General features: G+C 35.3%; 1 protein-coding gene across 6 annotated transcripts in view; it reads left to right on the forward strand.

The window, feature by feature from the left end:
* The window catches only part of SIPA1L2 (signal induced proliferation associated 1 like 2), a 127,608-nt gene that overhangs the window by 52,518 nt on the left and 50,767 nt on the right, over window positions 1–24,323 (forward strand). For 4 of the 6 annotated variants that reach the window (XM_050314602.1, XM_050314603.1, XM_050314598.1 and 1 more), the window contains exons 3-8: window positions 892–2,598; window positions 8,840–8,973; window positions 10,241–10,429; window positions 14,757–14,931; window positions 19,465–19,568; window positions 22,286–22,363. In XM_050314602.1, the coding sequence (XP_050170559.1) occupies window positions 1,134–2,598; window positions 8,840–8,973; window positions 10,241–10,429; window positions 14,757–14,931; window positions 19,465–19,568; window positions 22,286–22,363 (2,145 nt within the window). In that variant the 5' untranslated portion in view covers window positions 892–1,133. The remainder of the gene's footprint in view (window positions 1–891; window positions 2,599–8,839; window positions 8,974–10,240; window positions 10,430–14,756; window positions 14,932–19,464; window positions 19,569–22,285; window positions 22,364–24,323) is intronic. The other 2 variants (XM_050314600.1, XM_050314601.1) reach the window with 1 other exon arrangement.

Below are 24,323 nucleotides of genomic sequence, written 5' to 3' on the forward strand. Positions count from 1 at the left end.
AGCATGAGTCATGGCCATTCTTAAGACCATTAAAGCCATTGAAGAATATTTTTATATCCCAACAGTTCCGATTTTGTAATCGAAATGTGACTTGTCAATAGAGCTACTATCTCTTCTTATTTGTGGAAGAAAACAGGCACATTCTTTAGCACAATAACCGAGTTAACAGTCTGGGTTTCCAACCAGAGGAGTATAATATAACAGAAACAACTCTAACTGTTTTACACAGCTAAATAATGGTTTGCACTTCAAAGAAAGGAATGTGAGTAAATCTCCTTTTGGGAAGAGAGAGGGGGAACAAAATGAAGTACATTAATTCACTGATTTCATCATAGTAGAGGAATTTCTTCTCTTTAAAATGTTATTTTCAGTGGGACAAAACATATTTCTCTGTCTTAGGTCCTATCTGCTATATATGTTTTACTTATATTTTGTACCAGTCTTGCCCCAACACTCCTGTGTATAGTAGTCATTTTCAAGAAAACTTGGATAGAAGTGTCTTAAATGTTATGTAAACAAACCCAAGTGACTAGACAAAGAATAGGCATCTAAGTTGCTGTCAGTATTGCAGGAATGCAGAGAGAATTGCCTGTGGCTGTTCTGCTTGGCAAAACGTGCTGTCCTGTTCAGTGTGCCTGTACTGGTGGGTCCGTGAGAGATGCAGGTTCAAACTGCACACATCCTGTGGAATCTCACGGAAAACTGGGATTACTGCGTTTGTTGGGTTTTAAGGAATCAGAGGATAGAAAATGATACAAAGCACATCTCATTAGTTTCATCCAGTTTCATGGGCTGCCATGTATATACAAGTAACATTGAAAGCTTACTGTTATTGACTATAAACATTTTAATACGCTTTCTTTTTTTCTTTTTTTTTTTTTTAATGAACAGATATAAGAAATTTGTCTGGATTAATACTGAACTGAATGCATCTGAACTGAAGGAGATATTTTGAGATTGCTCTCCTGACAGAAGTTGTGCAAAAATGGTACACTGAGGTTTCCGCCGGCACTTCTGGGAAGACTGTAACTGTATTTTTATATCGTAGTTTATTGGCCCATAAAAGACAATGTAATAACAAATGTAACAGTAAATTTATGCAATACTAGTGGTTCCCCTCCCACTGACTGGACATGAGTGATCAAAGGTCTTTGCAAGAAGATAAGCACAAAGTTAGCAGAACTTCCTCAAAGTTCAGGGAGTCTTCAAGAAGCATGCAATCTGATGATTATTTCGCTAGAAAACTTAAAGCCTTGAATGGTAGCATGGGTCCTCCTGTGTCTTCAAATGCATCTAGCAAAGCTGAAAATAATCAAGCAAATGGTACACCAGCTGTGCCTAAAATGGGTGTTCGAGCAAGGGTATCTGAATGGCCTCCTAAAAAGGATTGCTCTAAGGAATTGAGTAAAGCTGCTTGGGAAAACAGACCTCCAGCTGGTTACGAAGGTGTTGGCTCAGTACTTCCAAATGGACAAAATGACCAAAGTGATGGACAGCAAGAAGAGCTAGAATTGGAATTTACAGAGGGAAAATATTCAATTGGAGATCTCTTTGTTCATTCCCCTCAAAGGGGACTTCATCCCATAAGGCAAAGAAGCAACAGTGATGTGACAATAAGTGACATTGATGCTGAAGATGTGTTAGACCAAAATGCTGTTAACCCAAACACTGGAGCAGCTCTCCATAGAGAATATGGCAGTACTTCTTCAATTGATAGACAAGGCTTGTCTGGAGAAAATTTTTTTGCAATGTTACGAGGATATCGAGTGGAAAATTTTGAACATAAAACGCTTGCTCCTTTTGGATTTTCTGAGTTTTTCCACTGTGATCCTACTGTTTCTCCGAGTCTACATGCTGCTGCGCAGATTTCCAGGGGAGAATTTGTCAGGATTTCTGGGTTGGATTATATGGATAGTGCCCTGCTTCTTGGTCGAGACAGGGAGAAATCTTTCAAGAGGAGACTAAAATCGGAAGGGATAGAAACATCTCTGTTTAGAAAATTGCGAACAGTTAAAAGTGAGCACGAAACTTTCAAGTTTTCATCAGACCTGGATGATAGACTTGACAGAAATGTTCGTTCTTGGAACTGTCAGAAATGTTTTGCACATTATGATGTTCAGAGCGTTTTGTTTAACATAAATGAAGCAATGGCTACCAGAGTAAATGTAGGAAAAAGGAAAAATATAACCACTGGGGCTTCAGCTGCATCACAGACTCAGATGCCAGCAGGCCAGACAGGAAACTGTGAATCTCCTTTGGGAAGCAAAGAGGACCTCAATTCAAAAGAGAATTTGGATGCTGATGAGGGTGATGGGAAAAGCAATGATTTAGTACTGAGTTGCCCTTACTTCAGGAATGAAACTGGTGGGGAAGGAGACAGACGGATTGCACTTTCTAGGGCAAATTCAGCATCTTTTTCTTCAGGTGAAAGTTGTTCTTTTGAGTCCTCTCTAAGTTCCCATTGCACAAATGCTGGTGTTTCAGTACTGGAAGTACCAAGAGAAAACCAGTCCATTCACAGAGAGAAAGTGAAGCGTTACATCATAGAACACATTGATCTTGGAGCATATTATTACCGCAAGTTCTTCTATGGAAAAGGTAAATTTTTCTAATGCAACTGTTCTGACATAGCAATGCACTAGATTTAAGTTGTTTAGTAAAGATTATTTTTTGTTTGCCTTCTCTGTAGAGAGACTTAAGTATTCCAGAGGATCCTGAACTCTTTACTAGAATTAAGCCTGTTATTCTCGCACTTTCATAGAGATACTGGACAACCAGGGGGTTAAATATAAAATTGGGCAATACCTGTGTGAGTTCATTAAGTGATTTAAGCAAAGGTTAAAATAACACGTAAACTAACTTTTCCAACCCAAACTTTCTTGATCAGAAGGAGGAATAGATGACATTTGTATCTGGTAAATGCATTGGAAATACTGATACCCAGAATGAAAATCATTATTTCCTAAAGGGTGCTTCCAAAGAAGGTTTTATTATTGAGGCTTCCGACTCTCTTCTAGATTCTACTGTCTTCAAGTGTCTTTTGGGGCCTTTCATACTGTGTGTATGCATACATACTCCTTAAACAGAGAGCTTCTGATGCTATTTAGTTTTTCAGCTTAAAGAAGGATGTTTTATGCCTTTCTACTAGCCTTATACCCTTTTCTTTTAGGATGTGTTCACACTGCGAAAATGCCAGGATACTCTTCTCAGCAGAGTAATTTTCTTGGCTTGAATTGTTATTCAAATAAATTGTTTCCACTTAGTGATGGACTTTGACAGTCTGTATTCAGTACTGCATTGTGAATTGTGTATGAAATCTCTGGCTTTGTCAGTAGAACCCCAAAATACCTACCTCTGTCCTCTTTATATCATGAATTACAGCTAGATCTTTTTTGCTGTTATTAAAAGAAAATGAAAAAAAAAAAAAAAAAAAAAGATCTGCTGCTGTTTTTGAAAGACTGTTACAGCCCAAGTCTTCTTGAAATCATACTTCCTCTGCTTTCTAGCTATATTTGAACATCAGGAAATAAGCACTGTACTGTACTCCTTCCTTCTGTAACCCTTTACAAGACACTTAAAAAAGGATCCAGTACAGTATTTTTCACAATATGATAGACACTGAGAACATAGTAACTGTAAAAACATTGTTTTTTAAAGGCAGGGAAGAAAAGAATCTGAATCTCTCATGGAAGAGGAAGAAAAAGACCCACAGCTAAGAAAGGAACGGGCAGTAATTTCAGAGGGTCAAAAAGCCTTTCAAGCTAGGCAGGTTGTAAAGTATAAGAAAAGTGTTGAGGGAGGGAGAGTGCAAGAGAACGAAGGGAAACTTGTATCAAAAGGGCAGTATATTTTTTGAGGGGCAGAGAAGAGAAAGGATTGGCATAGACAGAAATAAAAGGAAGATTGTCAGGGGACAAAGGTGGTGGCAGGATAGAGGGGAATAGGGGGGAAGACAATGAAAGAGGACTTGTTTGTGAAGTGCTTTTATCTTGGATGAGTTACAAGTGCTGAAGCCCGGTAGATTTTTTGTGAAGAAAAATCTAGTCTGAGAGATTAAAAAAAGAAAATGCAAAGAGTACTCAAAGCCACTTTAAACAATATAATATAAACAAACCTAATGACCTTTCTGGAAAATTGATGTGAATGTAATTAGTTTTAATTAATTTCTGTTCTGAAATAGTATTACAATTTTATCCCACATAGTATAATACTAGGAAACTTGAATTGTTACTAATTATTCTGTAGGTAGAGTTCTTCAGAAGTAAGTATGATGTGATGAATTTCATGTCCAGTAATAAATTGTTGCCCTCTCTCCTTTACAATGATATACAAGCCATGCCCTGTTGTGCATTATCTTTTTATAGAGCTGTAACAGAAACTACATGAGAGAAACCTGTATCAGACGGCTCTTTTGAGACAGATTGTATAAGTCAGGGCAAACATGCTGATGAAACTAAAAACACAACTTTGAATATCTGTTATCTTAAGGGATCTCCAGATTACTTCCAACTGAACACAGTTCTCACCTAAGTGAGGTTTATTGTGTTTAGAGGAAATAAACTAGACATTTTGCGTTGGGCACGCAGATGTCTTGCTGCTGTCCTGACCTTCCATATAAGAAAAAGTGACATTTATATGCATACTGGGTCTACTTGATGCTCTTCCATGACAGTGAGCTTTCCTAGCTGATTGTTCATTGAATTGTAGATTTAATAGTGCGGTTGAATTTAGCAAAATAATTGTGGAAGGATGAAAAAAAAAAAGGCAATCAATAGTCACTTGAACATAATGCCACGGATTTTCTTTGCCTTTAAGAAAATATATATGAAAAAGAAATAACTTTTTGAATATTTGATTTAGTTCACAGTTTTATAATTGGCACTTGTCAGCGTACAAGTTTAATTTCTGTTTTAAAATACATGGAAGAAACACCCGGGCATGTGTAGCACTAATTATTCCATTCCCTTTCAAGAAATACAAGATTCAAAATTCAGTGTTTTCTGAAATGAGCTGTGGTTTTATACTGCATATTTATAAGCTTTGTAACTATTGTTAAAATCAAATCTGACATGACTGATGTAAAATATGTTTATTGATGATATCTTCTCAGTTTTCAGTTAAGATTTGTAAAAGCTAGAATATATTATTTTATCTTATGGTTTTGATTGTCATTGATTTGTCCTTTTCCCCTTGTGCAATTATCCTCATAATACCTCGAGACTTGATTTTTATTACCATGCTTTTTATTTGAGGGAGGCTTGCAACCATTTTTTATTGTTACTGTGTCTGCTGATATGGAGCTGAAAAAATGTCCTAGAAGAAATGTAAAGGCTTAGCAAACTGTTGGTATTAACTCAGTTTTGTAAAAGGAAGACTTCTGTATTAGAACAAAAATTGACAAGCATTCCTTAAAATGAAAAAGGAAAAAATGACAGATATTTTAACATCTCTTTTTAAACAGCTAGAAAACAGCTCTTATTTTCCTCTTTTATCCCCAGCTGATACTTGTAAATCTACAAAAACACATTTAAATGAGCTATAATGAGTTTGTACTTTATGAAATTTAAAAAACCCAGTGCTTTGAATTAAAAATGTTTTTCCCAAATCCCATAATATCGGTAGCCATGCTATTCTTTAGTTTATTTCAGCTTCTTTACTTCCCATTCCTGAAACTGCTTTGTCTATTTCATTTGTAATGCACATAAATAGTGTCCTTGGGTTTGTGTCTTTCATATTGTACAAGACATTAGCAGGTATCTGCCAACCTTGCATTTTTTGGCTCAGTAATACTGCAGTCAAGGAACACAGTAGCTGTGTAATATCCTTTTCTAGATTTACATCAAAATGGAAGGCTGCAGAAATCTTAACTGAGAAGTTTGCCTTTTGTCAATGCCTGAATTATGCAGCTGTGGGGAGATTTTATGTTCTTGGAAGTGTTTGACCTCTGAATTTATCTCCCTCTTTCTCCTTCTCTCTGTCTTGTCTGTAAAATCCAGTTCCATTTGATAAATTGCCCATTAAGGCTCAAAGTTTTAATTTAAAAATCCTGGGAAATCCATGAGGTATTTATTCATGCAGGTAGAATGCTCTGACTGGGGAAGGAATGTAGCTGCTGAGCATGAGCAAATAATGTAATGTCTGTGCCACTTTGATTCCAGATGTTCCTTCCAAAAAAAGGATGCTAGTTGTAATGTGCTGCTGCTCATTTTCCTTCACTGGGAGATGGGAGATGGATTGTAACCACCAACATATTTTATAGATAGATTTTTGAAAGGCTGCTGGAAACCCAATTTAAACTTGATTTGAGAAATAAGACTGTCATTTTTGTAGAGATGACTTCATCTTTTTGTATTCATTCTGAGAGTATGCATAACTTCTTAGTGAAAGACATTCTGCAAAAAATTTCTTTATATGTCTCTATAAATACACTGTAAAAAGACCCAAAAAGTATCAAACTAGCTCAATAAAGCTAGCAAAATGTTTTTTAATCCAGATAATCTTTAAGGAGAAATTAGTCTATTACTTCATCGCTGTTTGAAATATGGGATTATAGTGTAAATTGGATTGGAAGATATTTCTGGAGGTCATCCAGTCTAATTCTCTGTTTAAAACTCCCTTTGAACATGGGTTCTGAATACGTTGCTCAGAACCTATTCCCCTTTAGCTGTCCCTTTAGCTTTTCTACTATCTCCAAGGATGGAGATTTCACAAACTCTCCTGGCAACCTGTTTCTGTGTTGGATTCCTCCCGGTGAGGGGCTTCATCTTGTGATGGTTGCATCTTGTCCTTTCATTTTGTACCTTGAAGAAGCATCTGTTTCTCCATTCTCTGTAACCCCCATCAGTTAGTGGGATCCTGCAGTTATTTCCCCCCCTTAACCTGCTCTTCTCTAGGCTGCAGAAGTCCATCTCATTCAGTCTCTCCTCATCTGTTATGTTCTCCAGCCCCCTGATTGTCTTGGTTAGTTGTCTGCTGGCGTTGTCCCAGTCTGTCCAGAACTGGACACTCCTCCTTATGTGGCCTTGAGAGTGCCAAATACAGAGGCGTAATGTCTTCTCCTGAGCTGCTGGTATGCTCTTGCTGGGGCAGCCCTTTACCTCTGCTGGGGGGTTGTGCTGGCTGCTGGGCAGCCTGTTGCTCACAGGGTCCCCAGTCCTTTTCTACAGAGCTGCTCCTGAGGCCATTGGTCCCCAGCCTGTGCTATTGTATGAGCTTGTTCTGTTCTACATACAGGTCTTTGTTGGTCTTCGTAAGGTTTTTGTCAGTCCACTTTTTCAGATTGTCGAAGTGAGGGTTTGTTTTAACATGTGAGGTTGGAAACTTCAGTGGTTTCTGAGTTGTTCCACATGCAGCTCAGCTGTCCCTGCTCAGCAGCAGCTGCTGCCTGGGGAAGGGGAGAGTGGGAAGTGAAGCACAGACATCCTACAGCTGTAGGAGTCTACCCATGTGGCTTTTCCTTTGCCTGCTTTTGTTAAACAGTGCAAGGTTCATGAATTTCAGTATCTGCCCTGTGCACATCTGATTTTTTAAAAGCCTGCCAGTTATTTCTCTTCATCTGTTGAACCCAAATGCAGTCCTAACCTCCAATACATGTGCTGTTCTCCTTGAGCTTGGTCATGTAGATAAACGTGTTGAGGACGCACTCCATTCCATCATTTCGATAATGTTAAACCCCTATTAAACAGTAACAGCTCCAGGATCAAATTTTGATAAACCCTTTAGTAACTGGCCACTAATTGTAGTTCATATTACTGATCACAGTCCTTTGAGGCCAACTGTCCAGCCAGTTTCTCTCCACCTTGTAATTTGCATGACCAAACCATGTCGTTTAAATTTAGCTACACGGATAGTATGGGAGACTGTGTGAAAAGCACTGCCAGAGTGCAAGTAGGTGACATTCATTGCTCCTTCCTCATCCACAAAGCCAGTCTTGTTATTGTAGAAAACAACTGGATTGGTCATGCATGATTTGCATTTTTTAAATCTATGCAGGCTGTTTCCAAGCATCTTTTTTGTCCTTCATGTGCCTGGAAATGTCTTCCATGAGAATTTGTTCCTTAATCTCCCTGGGAAGTAAAGTTCATGGTGACTGGTCTATGGCTTCCCAGACCCTTTTTCTTGCCCGTTTTTAAAGGTGACTGTAACTATTCACTATGACCTTTCAAAGGTGTTAAAGAGTAGCCTCACAGTGTCACAGACTAGTTCCCTCAACATATGTCCTCTTTGGTCACACAGACTGGAGTATGTCTAGTCTCCCTAAATGGTCTTTAATGTGATCCTTCTCTTCTGTCGATGGTGTTTTAGTCTCCCAGCCTGGACTGGTTGGCTCAAGGATGAATTTAGCTATTCATCAAAGACTGATGAGTTACTAGCTTTAGTTTTCCCTTGTTGAGGCTGAGTTGCTGCTTTGAATGTAAAGTTGTAAATAAGAATAAACTGAATGAGATGAAGGAAGCTACATACCACTTTATTTGTTTGAAAGCTCTTAGCTTTTATTGAAGATTTTATGTAGATACAGTGTCTCCAAGCTAGTTTCTTACAGCATCAAGCAAAATTATTAATTTCATAGTAAAAAAAAAAAAAGAAAAAAATTCATAGTAGCAGCAGTTGCAGTAATTTATATGAGTGACCATTCTGCTCATCAAAATTATCATTTTGTCACTTATGTACTTGTTGTACATTCCAGAAGATCATTAGCCATGTATTTAGAGATCTCATAGCTCAATTAAAAATAATCTTTTTTTTTTTGCTGCAGAAATATTTTGAGATTTGATAAACATTTTCTAGGCGACTCATACTTTACTATTCTCTTATCTCTTCATTCATTCTTGTGCAAAAGAGCATCAGAACTACTTTGGAATAGATGAAAACCTTGGACCCGTAGCAGTCAGCATCCGGAGGGAAAAGGTTGAAGATGCTAAGGAGAAAGAAGGATCTCAGTTCAACTATCGTATAGTTTTCAGGACAAGTGAGGTAATGTTCATTCAGTAATTCTGCAAAGGAATGGAGAAGTTAACTTAGAGCTTAGTATACTGTTTACAAACTGTAGATATGTTTCTAAATTTGAAAGTAAATCTGCTAAGGGGAAGTTGTACCATTTGTAAATGTAGTTGCTCCTGAAGTTGCTCTCTTCTGTACCACACAAAACTTTTGTCTTTTTGAGCGAGCACCCAAAAGGAGGTAAGTTGGCTGAAGAGAACTGCAAGATGCAAACAAGGGAACAGATGTTAAGAACGCAGCTGAAGATAAGTGTGGATCAGGCTGCTTGATGTGTTTCTAGTGACAGAAATAAAAGATTGAAAAATGTAGGGAAAAATGGAGGTGTGAAATATGAAAACTAGTATAATGACTTATTTGTATTGTTTGTTTTGCTTCAAAATACTTTCTTAGAAGCTTTTTGGTGAGATGTTTCTATGTACTTCTACATATGTGATTTGTGGAAGGAATATTAATACATTCAAAAAAATAATTGTCTCATTTGAAAGAATAATTTACTTATGGTTGTTGTGGAGGGGCATATCTCACAGCTTCTATTTCAAGCAATTTAATATCTTTTGCTGACTAATTTCTTTATCACAGCAACTGCCTTAGATTTGTATGAAAACACAATGTTATTATTGTATCAAGCAACTGTAAATTTTCATAATTCTTGGGACTATTGGTTTTTATTTTGATTATGGCATAGAGAAGTGTTAGCTAGGCTTCCTGATATCACTGATCTCTTGTGCTTTTGTAAACAGATATATAAATAGACACATAATTATTTTTTTTTTTAGTCTAGATTTTTATTTTATAGCCAGAAAAGGGATGTCTATGTACATATGTATGTGTGGAGAGGTGATACAGGTGACTCAGTTCTATGAAATCACTCTCTTTTTGCCAAATCCAATGAAGATAAAGCAGGATGGATTAAAAAAATAGGTGAATGCGTGAAATGAAGGTGCTACTAGCTATAGCTTACCTCACCTGTCCAACCTCACATTTCACTACTGCGTTTGTTATGTATATGGCATTAAATTGCCCATTTTTAGTTTTCATGGTGTTAAAAATATACCCTGACCCCCCCAAAAAAAGTAGTATTCAGTAATCTCTTTACTAGTTTAAGAAAAAAATTAAAATAGAAAATTTTTTTCTTCCCATTCATCTTTCCATACTTCTTCTAAAACCTGAAGTTTACAACATTAAGAATCATTGTAGTATTGGAGCTAAAAATGTTTTGTGTGTTTCACCTTTACTGCAGCTTACTACGCTTAGAGGAGCAATTTTAGAAGATGCTATACCATCCACTGCTCGTCATGGCACGGCAAGAGGTCTGCCTCTCAAAGAGGTACTAGAGTATGTAATACCAGAGCTGAGCATTCAGTGCCTGAGACAGGCTTCCAACTCACCCAAAGTACCCGAACAACTGCTTAAGCTGGATGAACAAGGGGTATGTAGCACATGACTTCTTTTTTAAAGACTGTTCCTTTAGATCACTCTTTTTTTAAGGACAGTTCCTTTTTTAAAGACTGTTCCTTATTGGAATAAAAAAATTATTAAATATTTTGCAGACAGTGTTAAAAAACATGGGTTTTTAATGCAAAACATTCAGTTTCTTTGTTTTAGAGATACTTGTCCATTTGCACTGACAAAATGAGGTTCGCTTTTCTAAGCAAATTCTTTTCAAAATACATTTCAGCTGAAAGAAATAAATATTGTCTTTAGATAGCTGAGTGAGAGAAGGATTATTAACTTTGAACACCAGTAGGAGGGGATTTTCACAGTCTATTTACACTTCGATGTGTACAAATCACAGAATAGTCTGAGTTGGAAGGGACTCACAATGATCATTGAGTCCAACTCCTATGTGAATGGCATGTGAATGCACATGAAAATATATCTACCACTTTATTAATATTATGCATAGGTAAAGAGGCAAAAACATATTAAATCTCCACATCTAAAATTTTTGGTTGTTTTTTAAAATAACATGATTAACTTGCTGTACTCTTACTAGAATAGAATGCTGCTAGGTTCATACAACTGAAATTGGGACTAATGAATTAACTGCATGGCAATGAAATATTCATGTGGCTTAAATTTTGACAGAAAATGGTGAGGTTTATTGGGTTCAATAAAGTGAATCTGCTTCATTCAAAGCCAGTGATTAAATTTATAGTGTCTGAAAATTTTGTGGAGGACAGGCTTATGATGGTTTATAAATCAGTTTTTAAACCCATGTTTTTAATACATGATCATTTCAATGATCTACCTTCTAGACCAAAGTCAGTATCTATCTACTGAAGTCCAGTCAGAGGATGGAACCAGTTGATTATGATGATGGTGGTATAATTAATTTTTTAATACATATTTATTTTCAAATGTAGTGGTGGCGGTGTCTACCAGAATTCTTCTGTCTTTTCTTGTGGCTGTAACAATTGCTCAAAACCTAGTACATGTAGTCAAAGGAAGAAATTGGGTTTTTTGGGTGGATTGTTGAGCTAGTTACTGTATATTTGTTTTAGTACTTTTGTTCATTCTAGTCTTTGAGGAGGACTTTTAATTGAAAGTTCATTTTAACAAATGTCCTTTTCTCCTGTGTTTGTCAGTTCTTCTGGTAAAACAATACAGGGAAATCAGAAGCACTCAACTCTGAATCCAAGAGTTCCTGATGTGCTGTTGCTCTCTCTTTGCTGTTTGAACTTCAGAGTGAGTTTAGGTTGATCTAATAAATAATATTCACGCTCAGAGGGGCAGTGTGTTCTAGGGAGTATTGTGTATGACTGCGTTTGACCTGACCTGAATATTTTCCAAATTCTTTAAAAATATTTCCCAAAAATTGGAAATGGAGATTGTCCATTGAACTTCCCAAAGTGATTCTTTAACCATCAGTCCCTCATTTTTGAAAAACAGCAGTACGTAGCACTTCATTTTATTTTGTGTGATCAATTCTGAAAATTCAGTCCTGTTGTGAAATGGGCTGTCACCCAACAAAATGTTATGTATCTTATGTGCTGCTTAATATGAGGTAATTACTTCAACATAGAAAGCTGTGAAAGGAACTGGCATGAGATCCATTTTTGGTTCTAGTCCTCTTAAGTACTTGATGCTTTCAGTTTATTAATCAAGTAAATACAAAAAGAGATGCTTGGCGACTGAAGGTGATGACTGGCTGAAATATCATTAATTTAAAAATATGAATTATGGTCTAGAGGATTAATACTGTCACCAGAGTGATATTAATTTCTTGTAACAGTGTATTAAATGTTTGCATAGTTCTTTATCAGACTGAAGACTGCTTTGTTGTTTTGATTTCATTTTCTACCTGTTTCATAATTTTTCAGTGAAATCTAATATGGATTATGGAGGAAACGTGGCTAAAATTTGTCTCTAAAAATGACAGTAGAAACTAGATGTAAATTGCATGGCTGGCCTAATTTGATTACATATAGAACCTGCATTTTCCCAATTTATCCTGGCATTTGATAATCAGCTGTAAATTTACAGGAAAAGTCAACTATTACTCTACTACTGTAGCTGTTTTTTTAAACCCTTCTCCAATTTCCCCCTAGTTTTCCTTTCCAATTTCAGCTAATGGTTGTTTATTGTATATATGCTTTCTGGTTCCCCTTGCATCCCTATAGGAATGTTCATTTCTCTTTAGGCCATAGGATGAGGTTTAAGAAAGACCAAAGAAGTTAGGAGCTTTGGTTGCAGTGGTGTTTAGTAGCTATTGAGTGACTAATCCCTTGAGGTTCCTTGCCATTAAAAGATACAGAATCTTCACAAAAGTCAGCATGTTGTTACATGATAAAGAATCTGTACAAAAAGTTGACAAGATGCCAAGATTCAGTAGTGTGAGTTTCTGTGATTTTCAGTCAGGGAGGACTGCTATGCACCTTTAATAGGTCACATACCCGAGTAGCTAAATGGGTTTGAGATAAGAAGTTGTTTTGTGATGTCACATTATTAAATTGTTCTCAGTGTTACATTACAAGTAAAACTTCTCGTTTGGAAATAATGAAATCAGAACCATGTCTGCAATTATTTACTTGAATAAGCATGTGGTACCATTTCAAAACTGGCAAACTGTATCAGTTTTAAATATTCTGGTAGTTCGTCATGCCTGTTGAATGCACCGCATAAGAAGATCCTGCCAAAGCTCATTTAGATACTTTTTTCTTAGACATTGACATTCTAAATGTACCTCGATTTCTACTTCTGCACAGCCCCCATGATCTAGGCTGAGAGTTCTTTTATTTAAGTCTTCTAATTTCATAGTTGTGAGTAGTCCTAGCTCTTAGGTAGGAGGTTCAGATTACTGCAAATGAGGTGGCAGCTGCTGCCTTGTTTAGCAATAGTGGTATTGGTAGAATCGACTTTGTACAAAATTGCCTAGTATTTATAGTACCTGTCCATGAAGTGAAATGCTAGGATTAATTCATGCCTTGGGCTGGTGAGTTTCAGATCCTCATCTTCAACGTCTCTTAGCACAATGTTTAAACCATGAGATGCTAGGTTGTTTTTTAAGATAGAGATCGACTTTACTTCTGTTTGGAATTATATTGGTATTCATGAGCAAATACAGGAATGGAGCATTTATTGAAGAAGGAAAGTTAAGGATTATGAATGGTAGGTAGCGTGATATTTTTGACACTTTCTTCTTTCATGTATGTATATTTCATTGCTCCATCTTTTAATATTCTCATCTTGTAGCTTTTCCTCAAAATTGCTGTAGTAAAACGGGTGCATTAGCATGTCTATGGATTTGAGTTTTACAATATATGTAACATGGCAGATTATGTGTTACATATGGCTAAGGAGAAGCAGACTGCTGTTGTCACCTTTGCTCTAACAGAAATATATACAGTCTTTGCATAACACACATTTTGGACACTAATCCTGATGTTTGATTAAGAGAAGCCAATAGCTTGAGAGTTGATTTCAGTCATGAATGCCAGAAGGGAATCTGTTGTTACTGATGATCTCTGTAAGTTTGTGAAGCTCTAGAAAGTGTCAGTTAAGAATAATAGGACTAATCTTTTCACATGGTGGTTTCCTGTTTGTCAGCATAAGTATGCATAAAAGCTAAGAAGACAACAGCCTGCTCAAGGAGTAATCATCTCTTTTTATACTTAATGGTTTATAGTTTTTATACTTTATATTTGTATAGAAGTAATTTATCTCTTCAATCTTCCATAATTGGGAACCTGTTTAACAAAACTATTTAAATGCAATCTGATTTCTAACTTGAAGTATAGTTTTGAAAATGGGAAATAGTTTTTAACAATGGATGATTTTATAGGGAGGGAAAACATATAACAGAAATTACTGTTCTGAGGGCCTATTTTAACTGAACTACACTGAACTTTAAAGGGTAGAAATGAGGGGCATTTTAAATCTGAGAAAAAAGACTTATATAAATATTGCCAATTAAAGTTCTCATACTGTAGTATGCAGTGGAGTGTGCTTTTATAGATGGCAAAGTGAAAATTCATCATGTACTGCTTCTATCTGTGTTTGGATAGTTGCTAATCCAGTTTTCTTTCAAGAGTTGAAGAGTTTCTTTGTTTGGTTTCAGTTTATTCTTTGTTTTGGTTTTGTTCTATGATAATTAATTTCCCAAGTCAGAACACTTATTTTTTCACTTTCAGATGACTTCGACCAGGGGTTATAACAGTGTCAAGTTTTTACTTGTTAACATTTATTCTAGTATTGGCTTTCCTTTGCTTCTCTAATTTTTCCTTTTCTTTTTTTATTTATTTTTTTAATTTCAGCTGAGTTTTCAACATAAGATTGGTATCCTTTACTGCAAAGCAGGCCAAAGCACAGAGGAAGAAATGTATAACAATGAGATGGCAGGACCAGCTTTTGAAGAGTTCCTTGATCTACTGGGCCAGAGAGTACGACTAAAAGGATTCAGTAAATACAGGGCTCAGCTAGATAATAAAAGTAAGTTATGCTTCCAACGTATAGTAGAAATGGTTATTATACAGTTGATCTTCTGCAAAACATGTCTTTTCATGCTCTTCACTTTGGGTTTTGATTAGTAAAATTATATGGTAAACGCGGAAGATGAAGCATATGATAAGAGCATGTATCAAACCTTGTCTGAAAAGTTATTTACTTTTTCAGTGGCATTAGCAGAACTGAAAATCAAAGCAACTTATTTAATTTGTTTACACTTTTTTAAAAATCATACTATGTGAGCAGTATTTCAGAATTCCCCAGCTAAACTTTAACATCTTATTCTTAAAAACGCAAAAGAAAAAATATGTTTCAAAATATGGAGTCATGACAAGGGACCATTTTCCTGATTTCAGCTAAACTTTTGTGCTTCCCTTTAATCAACACACACATTTATGTTTATATTTGTGGAGCAATCAAGTTTTCTCAGTTTTCTAGTTCTTCACACATGCACAGTAAGCATGTTATCATTCCTCAGTTGATAATTATTCATCTACCTCAGTGCTGTGTTATTAGTACCATTTCCTCAGGTCTTTCAGTTTCCCTAACTCTAGTATTGTAAAGATTTAATTGTACAAGTTTGTTGGGTTTTGTAGCAAAAATAGGAACTGAAGTATTGCTGTTAAAAAAAAAAGTGATATGTTAACACACTTCTTTATTAGCACTGTTTTCACTGTTCTTAACTCATTCTTGGCTTAATAATGTTTTAACAGGATTTTGATAACTGATCACTGTGAGCTGTGATCTAAGGATATCTAGTTATTCATCTACTTCATTTTAACATGGTGTCAACTTGTATAAGCACCACATTTATTTCTGTTAACATTATTGCCTCTGCTTAAATCCACGTTTGTTTCACTTTAATAATTCAGGCTTGATAAAGACTATTGCATCCTATTTCAGTACAGAATAATAACTAATTTTTCAACTTAATGTGTAGAAATATTTATTAACATGCTGTGAATGTCAGACTTCTGGAATGAATTGATAAATAAGGATGAAATATTGAAAGGAGTAAGGGATGTTTGGGTTTTCTTTCCCTATACCCTCCCCCAATCAGAGCACGACTGAATATCACCTAGTAATTTGTACATATGAAAATATATGCTGGTCTGTCAAACAAATTCAGTTTCTGTATTTGCTGTGCTTCAGTATTTGCTGCGCTTCAGTATGAACTTGCACTGCTGATCAGCACTGTGTATGTATCAGTCAGTAACATGATTTTAATGTTTTACTAAATCCGTGTGCCATTAATGATATCGTCCTGTCATAGTATGTTCCCACAGTTTGCAACAAGCAGAATGGGATTAAGAGAGTTCACAAAGATACAGTCTTCAGTATTATATTAAATGTAAAATACTGGTCTAATTATAATATTTTCTGTGTTATACTTTTAAAAATATAATTATGCAACAAGTATGTGTTGTATTTATAATTGGATAATATATTGTTCTGACCGCCTGCAGGTTCAGAACAGTGTAATAATTTAATCTCCAGGAGCTACATTTTTGGTAGGCACAATGTTTCAGTAATAATTCTTGCTCAGTTCTTGTAGGATTCACATTTATTAAATCTTTCTATTCTCAAATGCTTACCTAGCTGTGGTTTTTTTCTGTAAAAAGTTCTCCTTTGTGAATTTAATATTTAATATTATGTAATATTTATAATACATTATACATAATATATAATATGGCACATATAATATATTATAATATATAATAATTATATACTATATAATCTATAATATAATATTTAATATTTTTTAATATTTAATATTTTGGTTAGTATTTGGTCCATTTCTTATGGAATACAGAAAGTAGAATGTTGTGGTGGGTTGACCTGTCTGGCAGACAAGTCCCAACCTCTTGCTTGCTCACTCACCCTCCAATTTGTGAGCTAAGACAGTTCAGTAAGTGAGTGGAAGAAAGGAAAAAACACCCCCCAAAACAAACAAAAAAGCGAAACCAAAACAAAAAACCCCAACCAACCAAAAAAAAACCCAAACCACCACTACAACAATCAGCCAACAATGAAAGGGATTCAAAGGCACTGACTTGCCACCTCCCATTAGCTGACTGATGCCCTGTCAGTCTCTGAGCAACAGCTACCTTGCAAAAAAACCGCTCTCCCTGCTCCAGTGTTACTGCAAAGCTTGACTTTATATGGTAAGGAATATGTCTTTGGTCAGTTTGATTGGCTGTCCCGGCTGTGTCTCCTCCCCGGCTCTTGGCCCCTTCTAACACGCCTCCCAGGGTGGGGAACAGTGTGAGAAACAGAGAAAGCCCTGATGCTGTGTAAGCACTGTTTTAGCAATTCCTAAAACGCTGGTGTGTTATCAACACTGTTTTGATCACATATGGAAAGCACAGCACCATATGGGCTGCTGTGAAGAAAGTTAGCTCAATCCCAGCCAGACCAAGCAAATGTGAAGAACATGTGGAATGTGTTAACTATAAACTCTTTTCTGCCCTTCTTTAATGCAGTTTTAGTGGCATGCAGTTCCAAATCCCAGGAACAAGAAATAAGAAAATTGAGTGAAACTTTACCAGTTTGATACTATGTAATTTGTTTTGAGACATATCCATCTAATAGAAATGAGAAACTAAAGAATTTATTCCAATATTATTGGAACATTAATGTTCTTATTTGTAATCAGAATATAATTATGGATTATTTTATAGATAAATTGGATTATATATCGGTTTAATTGCCTTACACCTGTACACAGAGAAATGAGAATGAAAGAAATTGAGGAAATGTAATTTTATATCTACATATCACTTTTGTTTGCTAAAAAGTACTTTTCTGCAAAATATAACTAAAAAAAGATCTAGCCAATTTTCTCAAACTTTGTGAAATAGAACAAATGTTCAGAAAGGAATGAGGTGCAAAAATGTCAGGCCAGATATAATTTTTTTTTTCACTAAAATTGTCAACAGAGTAATGTTTGTAGTAGCAACTACTATGTAAATTTAATCACAGTGGGCCTTAGTAGGTGTTTGAGTAGAGCATGTGTTAAGTTAAAAGATTTCAGCTTGCTTTGTGTAATGGACTAAATTTCATAAGAAAAATTTGTTATCTCATTTCAAGAGTCAGGGTGCTAAATCAAAAGTATTCAACTAAGTAGGATGTTATATTAGGAAAGCACTGATTTTTAAGAGTAAGGAACTGTATAGGTTCTTAATAAATATTTAAATAAGACTTTAGTATCTAATTACAAATGGAGTCAGAGTGTAGGGTTGCTGACATCAGTGTAGGTTAGACAGATATTTGTTTTATATTTCACATTATTTCCTCTTTCTATCTCTTCAAAACTGCCTTTCTAAAATGCCACTGAAATGTTATAATGGAATTAGCTTTTCAACTGGTTTTCAAATAGAGAAGTGCAATACTCTTTCCTTTTTTAATCAACATTTAAGTAAGAAACTTCAGTGGAAATTATGCTTCCTATTTCTTATGCAACTGTAATTTGTAGATATTAAGAAATGAAGCTAATTTTATTATTGTACAGACAAAACTGTATGCATGAACCCAGTTATAATATGAATGTGCTAATAACTACATACACACAAAAATATTTTTAGATTTGGGGCTGCAGATAGAGTTTGGTTGCTGCCGAATTTTACCCTTAAGTGTAAATTTATATACTGCTAACTGGAGAACTAACATGGCCAATCGAGTTTATTTTGGAATACAGTTACTATTTAAAACAAAGCAAAACCTTATACAGTGTGTGAAAGAGTGTGATGGTGAATGTTTATTGGTTTAGAGAACATAAATGCTAAAAAATGAGTGAATATGGAAGAAAACAAGAAAAATTGGTAGTTGTCTTGACTCAATAAGGTGTTCATTAAAGTAAAAAATTAAACCTTTTAGAAGTTTGCTGTACTTAAATAGTCTGCACATCTTGAAGAAGATTAATAAAAATGATTATGATTACAATGTAAAACTCATCTAATTTGCTGTAAACATTGTGAAATGCTAATAAACTTTCTAAATAAAAGAAACAAAAATATCATATATGAAATGCATTTTTATAATTTTCAAATATGTGAAAATTCCCATAAAAATTTTAATGTTATTATGTACATATTTTATGTTTTAAAAATATATCTTTTAATGTCTGATTTCAAGTAACCAGTTCCTTTTTGGTAAAGTATAGATTTCATTAATTGTCCTTATTAAACACTAAATAATGAAAATGCATAGTACATAAAACTATACTCAAGTAACTAGGTGGTTGTTCCTTTTTCATGAAGTGCCAGTGTATTCAAAATTAGGTCATTTAGGTCTCAGAGACAGCAAACTCTTTGGACATTTTTCTGCAGGACCGTTCACGTCCTATAATATGAAACTAAAGAGTAGATATTTAGCTGATGCAAGCTGGTTTTGTTCTGTTGAAAAAAAGACTTAAATTGCTTAAATAGATTTAAATCATAGCATGTGAAGAATGGTACCCTGAAAAGTAGTATGAATGTTCTCATTTACTGACCTTGTTGCGATTAAATTAATTTTCAGCTGATTCAACAGGAACTCATTCCCTCTATACTACCTATAAAGATTATGAGTTAATGTTTCATGTATCAACAATGCTTCCATACATGCCCAGTAACAGGCAACAGGTATGTTGTTTTAGCTTTTCTTTGTAATTTTGTCATTATAAATGTTTGACATTGAGTGTTGGGGTTCTTTAATAATATTGGTTGAAAACTGAATTGTTTTAATTTAAGTATGTCTCAGTTGTATTTTTTTTCTTGAAATATTCTAAGACATTAGAAATCTCATAGGATTTTTATTCTGTATGATTCAGTAAATTTATCCCATCTACTCCATTTCATTATATTATTAAAAGGCAATATTACCTGTGGTGAATGAGTTATTTTCAGTTTGGACTGGATTTACATCTTACTTATGTTTTAAACACTGAATGGAATGAATCTTTAAAATAGTCTTATGGTTAAAATATGCATGTAAGAAGATTTTTAAAACTATTCCTTCCACTTAATCCTTATATTACAGATCTTGAAATGTTTACTAATATGTCAGTTTAGTAATAACTGGCTAACTGTGTCCTTCAAGGTTTCTGTGAAGACAGAAAACTGCAGTGTATTTATCCTATTTCTAGAGAATTCCCTTTGCTTATGTAATAAGTGAGAATATCTTCAAAGCATTAAGGATGGCTAAAAACCAGCACAGCATCCAAAGTGTGCGGTGCACCAGTAAGGTTACTCTGTCTTGCCTGTCTAAGATATTTCTTGTTACTTAATTAAAAAGTACAAGCACATTTGGTATAATATATCAGTATTAATGCTTAAAAGAAAAGCAGTAGAATTGCTCATAGGTCAGACTGATGGTAGTTCATAACCTTCTGTGCTGCTAGTCTGTGTTTTTTCGAGGTCTGTGGAAATGAGTGTTGATTTATTTAGTTAGTTTTAGAATATTCTGGCATTGTGATGCAAGATATAAAAATTTCAGCCGTTTTGAAGGGGTGTCATGAAATAAGGATGTTATCTCACTTTGCTTTTGAACAGCACACAAAAAATCACACATTGATTGCTAAGCCATGTGAGTTGTCTCCTTCATGCCTACCCTATCAATAGGTCTTGTATGAGGAAAAAGATGTGTCCAGGCAGCAAGAAAAAGATCAAAGAAAATTATTTAAATTCTTCAGAAGGAATAAATAATAGTCGAAACGAAAGACAGTTATGTCATGTATTTATATATCTTAAATAAATGTCAGTGCATAAAACTTTGAAAAGTTTGAAGAACTGTATCAAGTCAAAGTTAAGACAACTTTTATTCCATTACACTTAGGGTTAAAGAAACTAAATTAGGAATCATAAGAGAGAAACTTTTCACCATATGAATAATATGAAGTTTTGATGACTCACTTCTAGAAATGTGTGGCTTTCAGGAGACAGAGCGTCCAGCTATATTAGACACTCAACTGTGACAGTAGCTAGTAATCAAGGTATTGGATCTTCATCACTGATTTCAGATTTTTCCACATTTCTAAACCTTCATTTATGCCTTAGTACAATACAGGATTAATTTTAGTAAATGCACTAGAAGTTGTTTTGTTTGTTATCAGTCATAATAATCTTTGACTGGAAAGTGCATGTAAATAGGGAAAACTGTACTCTATTAAGAAGATATAATACACTGAATGAGCTTGCTGTAAAAGAATAAAATGAATATTTTCATAGCAAGTCACAGGCACTGACAGTAAATATGGCCTTACTTGGAGTTTATTCCTTTTATTGTTGTCTTTCATGAATTTCCCTTGTTTGTGAGAACAGGATATTCTCTTGCCATGATCCACTAATTTTCATAGTTTTGATGTTTGTCAGCTTCACTACTGTGTTGCTCAGCCACCCCCTATTATTGTCCTTTCACTTCTTCCTGTGCCTTCCTTTCATTCTTATCATTTCCTTATGTGTCTTTCTTTATAGTCAGGTGATGATTCTTGTGTACAGAATTTCAATTTTAACTCCATGGTTTTCCCCAGCAACAAGCACTCCTTTCCACAGTGTTTTAGTAAGCTCTCATCATTGTCCCTTTATTTAGCTTTTAGATTCATTACTTAGCAGAAGCACTATGTTGTTATTCGTTGCTTTCTTGGGATCAAAATAATGTGGCAGTTTTCCAAGTTCAAGCAGTATGCCTATCTGAAGACCCACCACATTATTTTTCAGGTGATGAGATCTGTCAGTGTTTGCACAGCATGGACACTGTCTTAATGAAATGTGACAAGTGCACCCAAATTACCAGAATTTAGCCAGCCTTAATGTGCAAAAGGGATCTATAATAACTGTTTATTTTTATTCTCTTACCATTTAGTTCCAAAGTACATAATGAAGTATGAAATGTATCAACAGTGTTACTTCTCACAAGCTAGGATAAAATTTGATTAGGTCTTCTTCCTTGAGACCTTTTAGATGCTGAAGAAGCACTTGCATCAGTTGTGCTTAAGACAGAGGGAGGCTTACAGATGCTGTGGAATATTGAATGTTGTTTGTCTCTTCAGGGTTTGGCTCACTAACTACATACCCAAGTAAGGGGAAGTTACAGACCATGGTAATTCTCCTTGTAGGTTATGTTAGCAGTGAAGGTCCCCATTCAATAGTTGTTTTCTGCTAGCATAGTGTGCATGTACTGGATGAGGTTGTTGCACCCTATCTCTATGTCCCTTGACTGGTAATGACTGGGCAAGGTGTTGAGTCACTCTTCATAATCCACGATGCTGACCTTCAGTGAGCAAGCACTGAGCATTGCTTATACTCCAAACACCTGTGAGCCAAAAATAGGCCGCACCAGAACTGTTTGTTGCTTCTTCCAGGATATAACTACGCCCTCCTTGGTCCCTGATCAGGACATCCCTGTAGTTTTAGAGCCAGCAGGAGATCCAAAGAGCAAGGTAATTTTCACTTTGGCTGCAACATAGGCTGGGAACTTTCAAGTCAGCTGCTCCTTACCTAGGACAGAAAAGACTACCAGCCCTGGTGTGACCGGTTCCTTTTCCTTTACTGGCCTTTTCTTCAAATCATAGTTCAAGGTTTTCCCTTTTGAAGTTAACCTTTGCAATGCCCCTTTCCAACTCGTTCCCTTGCAAGTTTCCCATTCACACATTTGCAGTCTGCCTGTGTACACATGATCAGACCTGATTAATCCAAATCGGTTCAAGAATTAGTTTTCACCCAGTTTAATGAAAACTTGAAAATGAAACAGATATGCAATAATGAAGTAAACTTGTTGCATTTAAGCTAGCGTTAAAATTGTTGGGTAACGAGACCTTTGGTTATACCAAACTTGGTTTAACCAGATCTGTTGAAAGATCTCTTGCCACTCATTTCTGAGTTTGGTACTGATTAAGAACACAAATTGAAAGTAAAACTTTTGAAACCACTTATTTTAGAAACGTACTAAAATAAGTTTGGAGATTTCCTTAATTGACTCTTAACACTTTGTCATTTAATTGAATGAATGTAGATTAAAAATGTAGATTTTTAAGGCTGAGCATAACCTGTAAATATGCTAAGTTTTAAGGCAGTTCTTCAGAGATGCATATCTGAAAATTCAGAATTGAGTTGTTAAAATCTGAGAATTAATATAATAACTATTATTTGATGCAAACTATTTTAATCTAATGGATTCTGCTTTTCTAACATATTTTCCTTACTGGACTCCCCTTTGCGTGTCTTGTGCTGTTACATAATACTTAACTGATTTCCTTTTGGCTGTTTGTTGTACTTGATTAGGTTCATTTTCAAATTCTAACATGTCAGTTTAGTCTGATATTGGAATGATGTCAAAATGTGTTTGATGTCTCCCTACTGTAAGTAATTCCCTGTAATCTGTGCACCCTATTGAGAATTCCTATTGTAGGAACTCTCTGCATTGGCATGAGACTTTTTAGAGTATGTTAGAAAGGCAGATTAAAAGAAAAATAATTAGTAATACAACATCTAAAACCCCCAAACCTGAGCAGAGCTCAAAATGGGAGAGGAAGGGGAAACTGAGAACCTGGGGGAAAAAAACCCTAGGAGGTAAATGTTGGGAGGAAAATTTAGGTTATAGAATGCAAACTAGGGAAGGGTTTCTTATAGATCTTTTTGCTTAGTTCCAGTTTCCTTCAATTCCTTTTTCATTTTCAGTATGCTATCCTTATCTCACATTTCCCAGAGAAGTATGTGTTCCCTCTTTCTTCTCCATTCAATACTTTATTCTGTTCCTGTTCCTTTATCCTATCCAGAGCACTTCTTTCCATGTTCCAGATCACCCCAGTTTATTTCTCTCCCCTTTTGAAGTTCTTTACCTTATGATACTCTGTGCACAGCCACAACTGTGCTTTGCTTTGCTTTGTGTTGAAGTTGACTGACCACTTAACGCATGACAATTATTTGTAAGTGTTACACTGGCTTTGTTTTGAATTGTTGAAGAAGTCACTAAGATCTCTACAAGCTTGGTAAGGTTCTTAAAAATAATGACCTGTCTTCCTATTTCTATTTTTGGACCTTGTAGAGGTTTCAGCTCTTCAAAAATAGTTTAGGGATAAAATATGGGAAATGCCGTAATTTTAAAAAGGCATTTGCTAGTAAAATTTCAAACACTTCTAAAACCTACCTCTTACTAAATGACTGCTATTCTTGTTTAAGCTACCTATGAGGGCAAGCAGCACCTCCTAAAAGGGTTTTCAAAAGCAGAAAATATTCTTGAAAGTGGTGATTGTTTCAAATATAAATTTAAACAGGATTGCGTTATAATTTTTATAATTTGCTCTGTGGAAATGTATAGGCATGAACCACTATAGCAAGAAAGAGTAATTGGGCACTTAGTGATATAAGACAGAAATTAATCACCCTGTACCCTTCAGCTGG

Source organism: Myiozetetes cayanensis, unplaced genomic scaffold (assembly GCF_022539395.1).
Source record: "Myiozetetes cayanensis isolate MyiCay16 unplaced genomic scaffold, myiCay2020 scf2-11, whole genome shotgun sequence".
Taxonomy (NCBI): domain Eukaryota; kingdom Metazoa; phylum Chordata; class Aves; order Passeriformes; family Tyrannidae; genus Myiozetetes; species Myiozetetes cayanensis.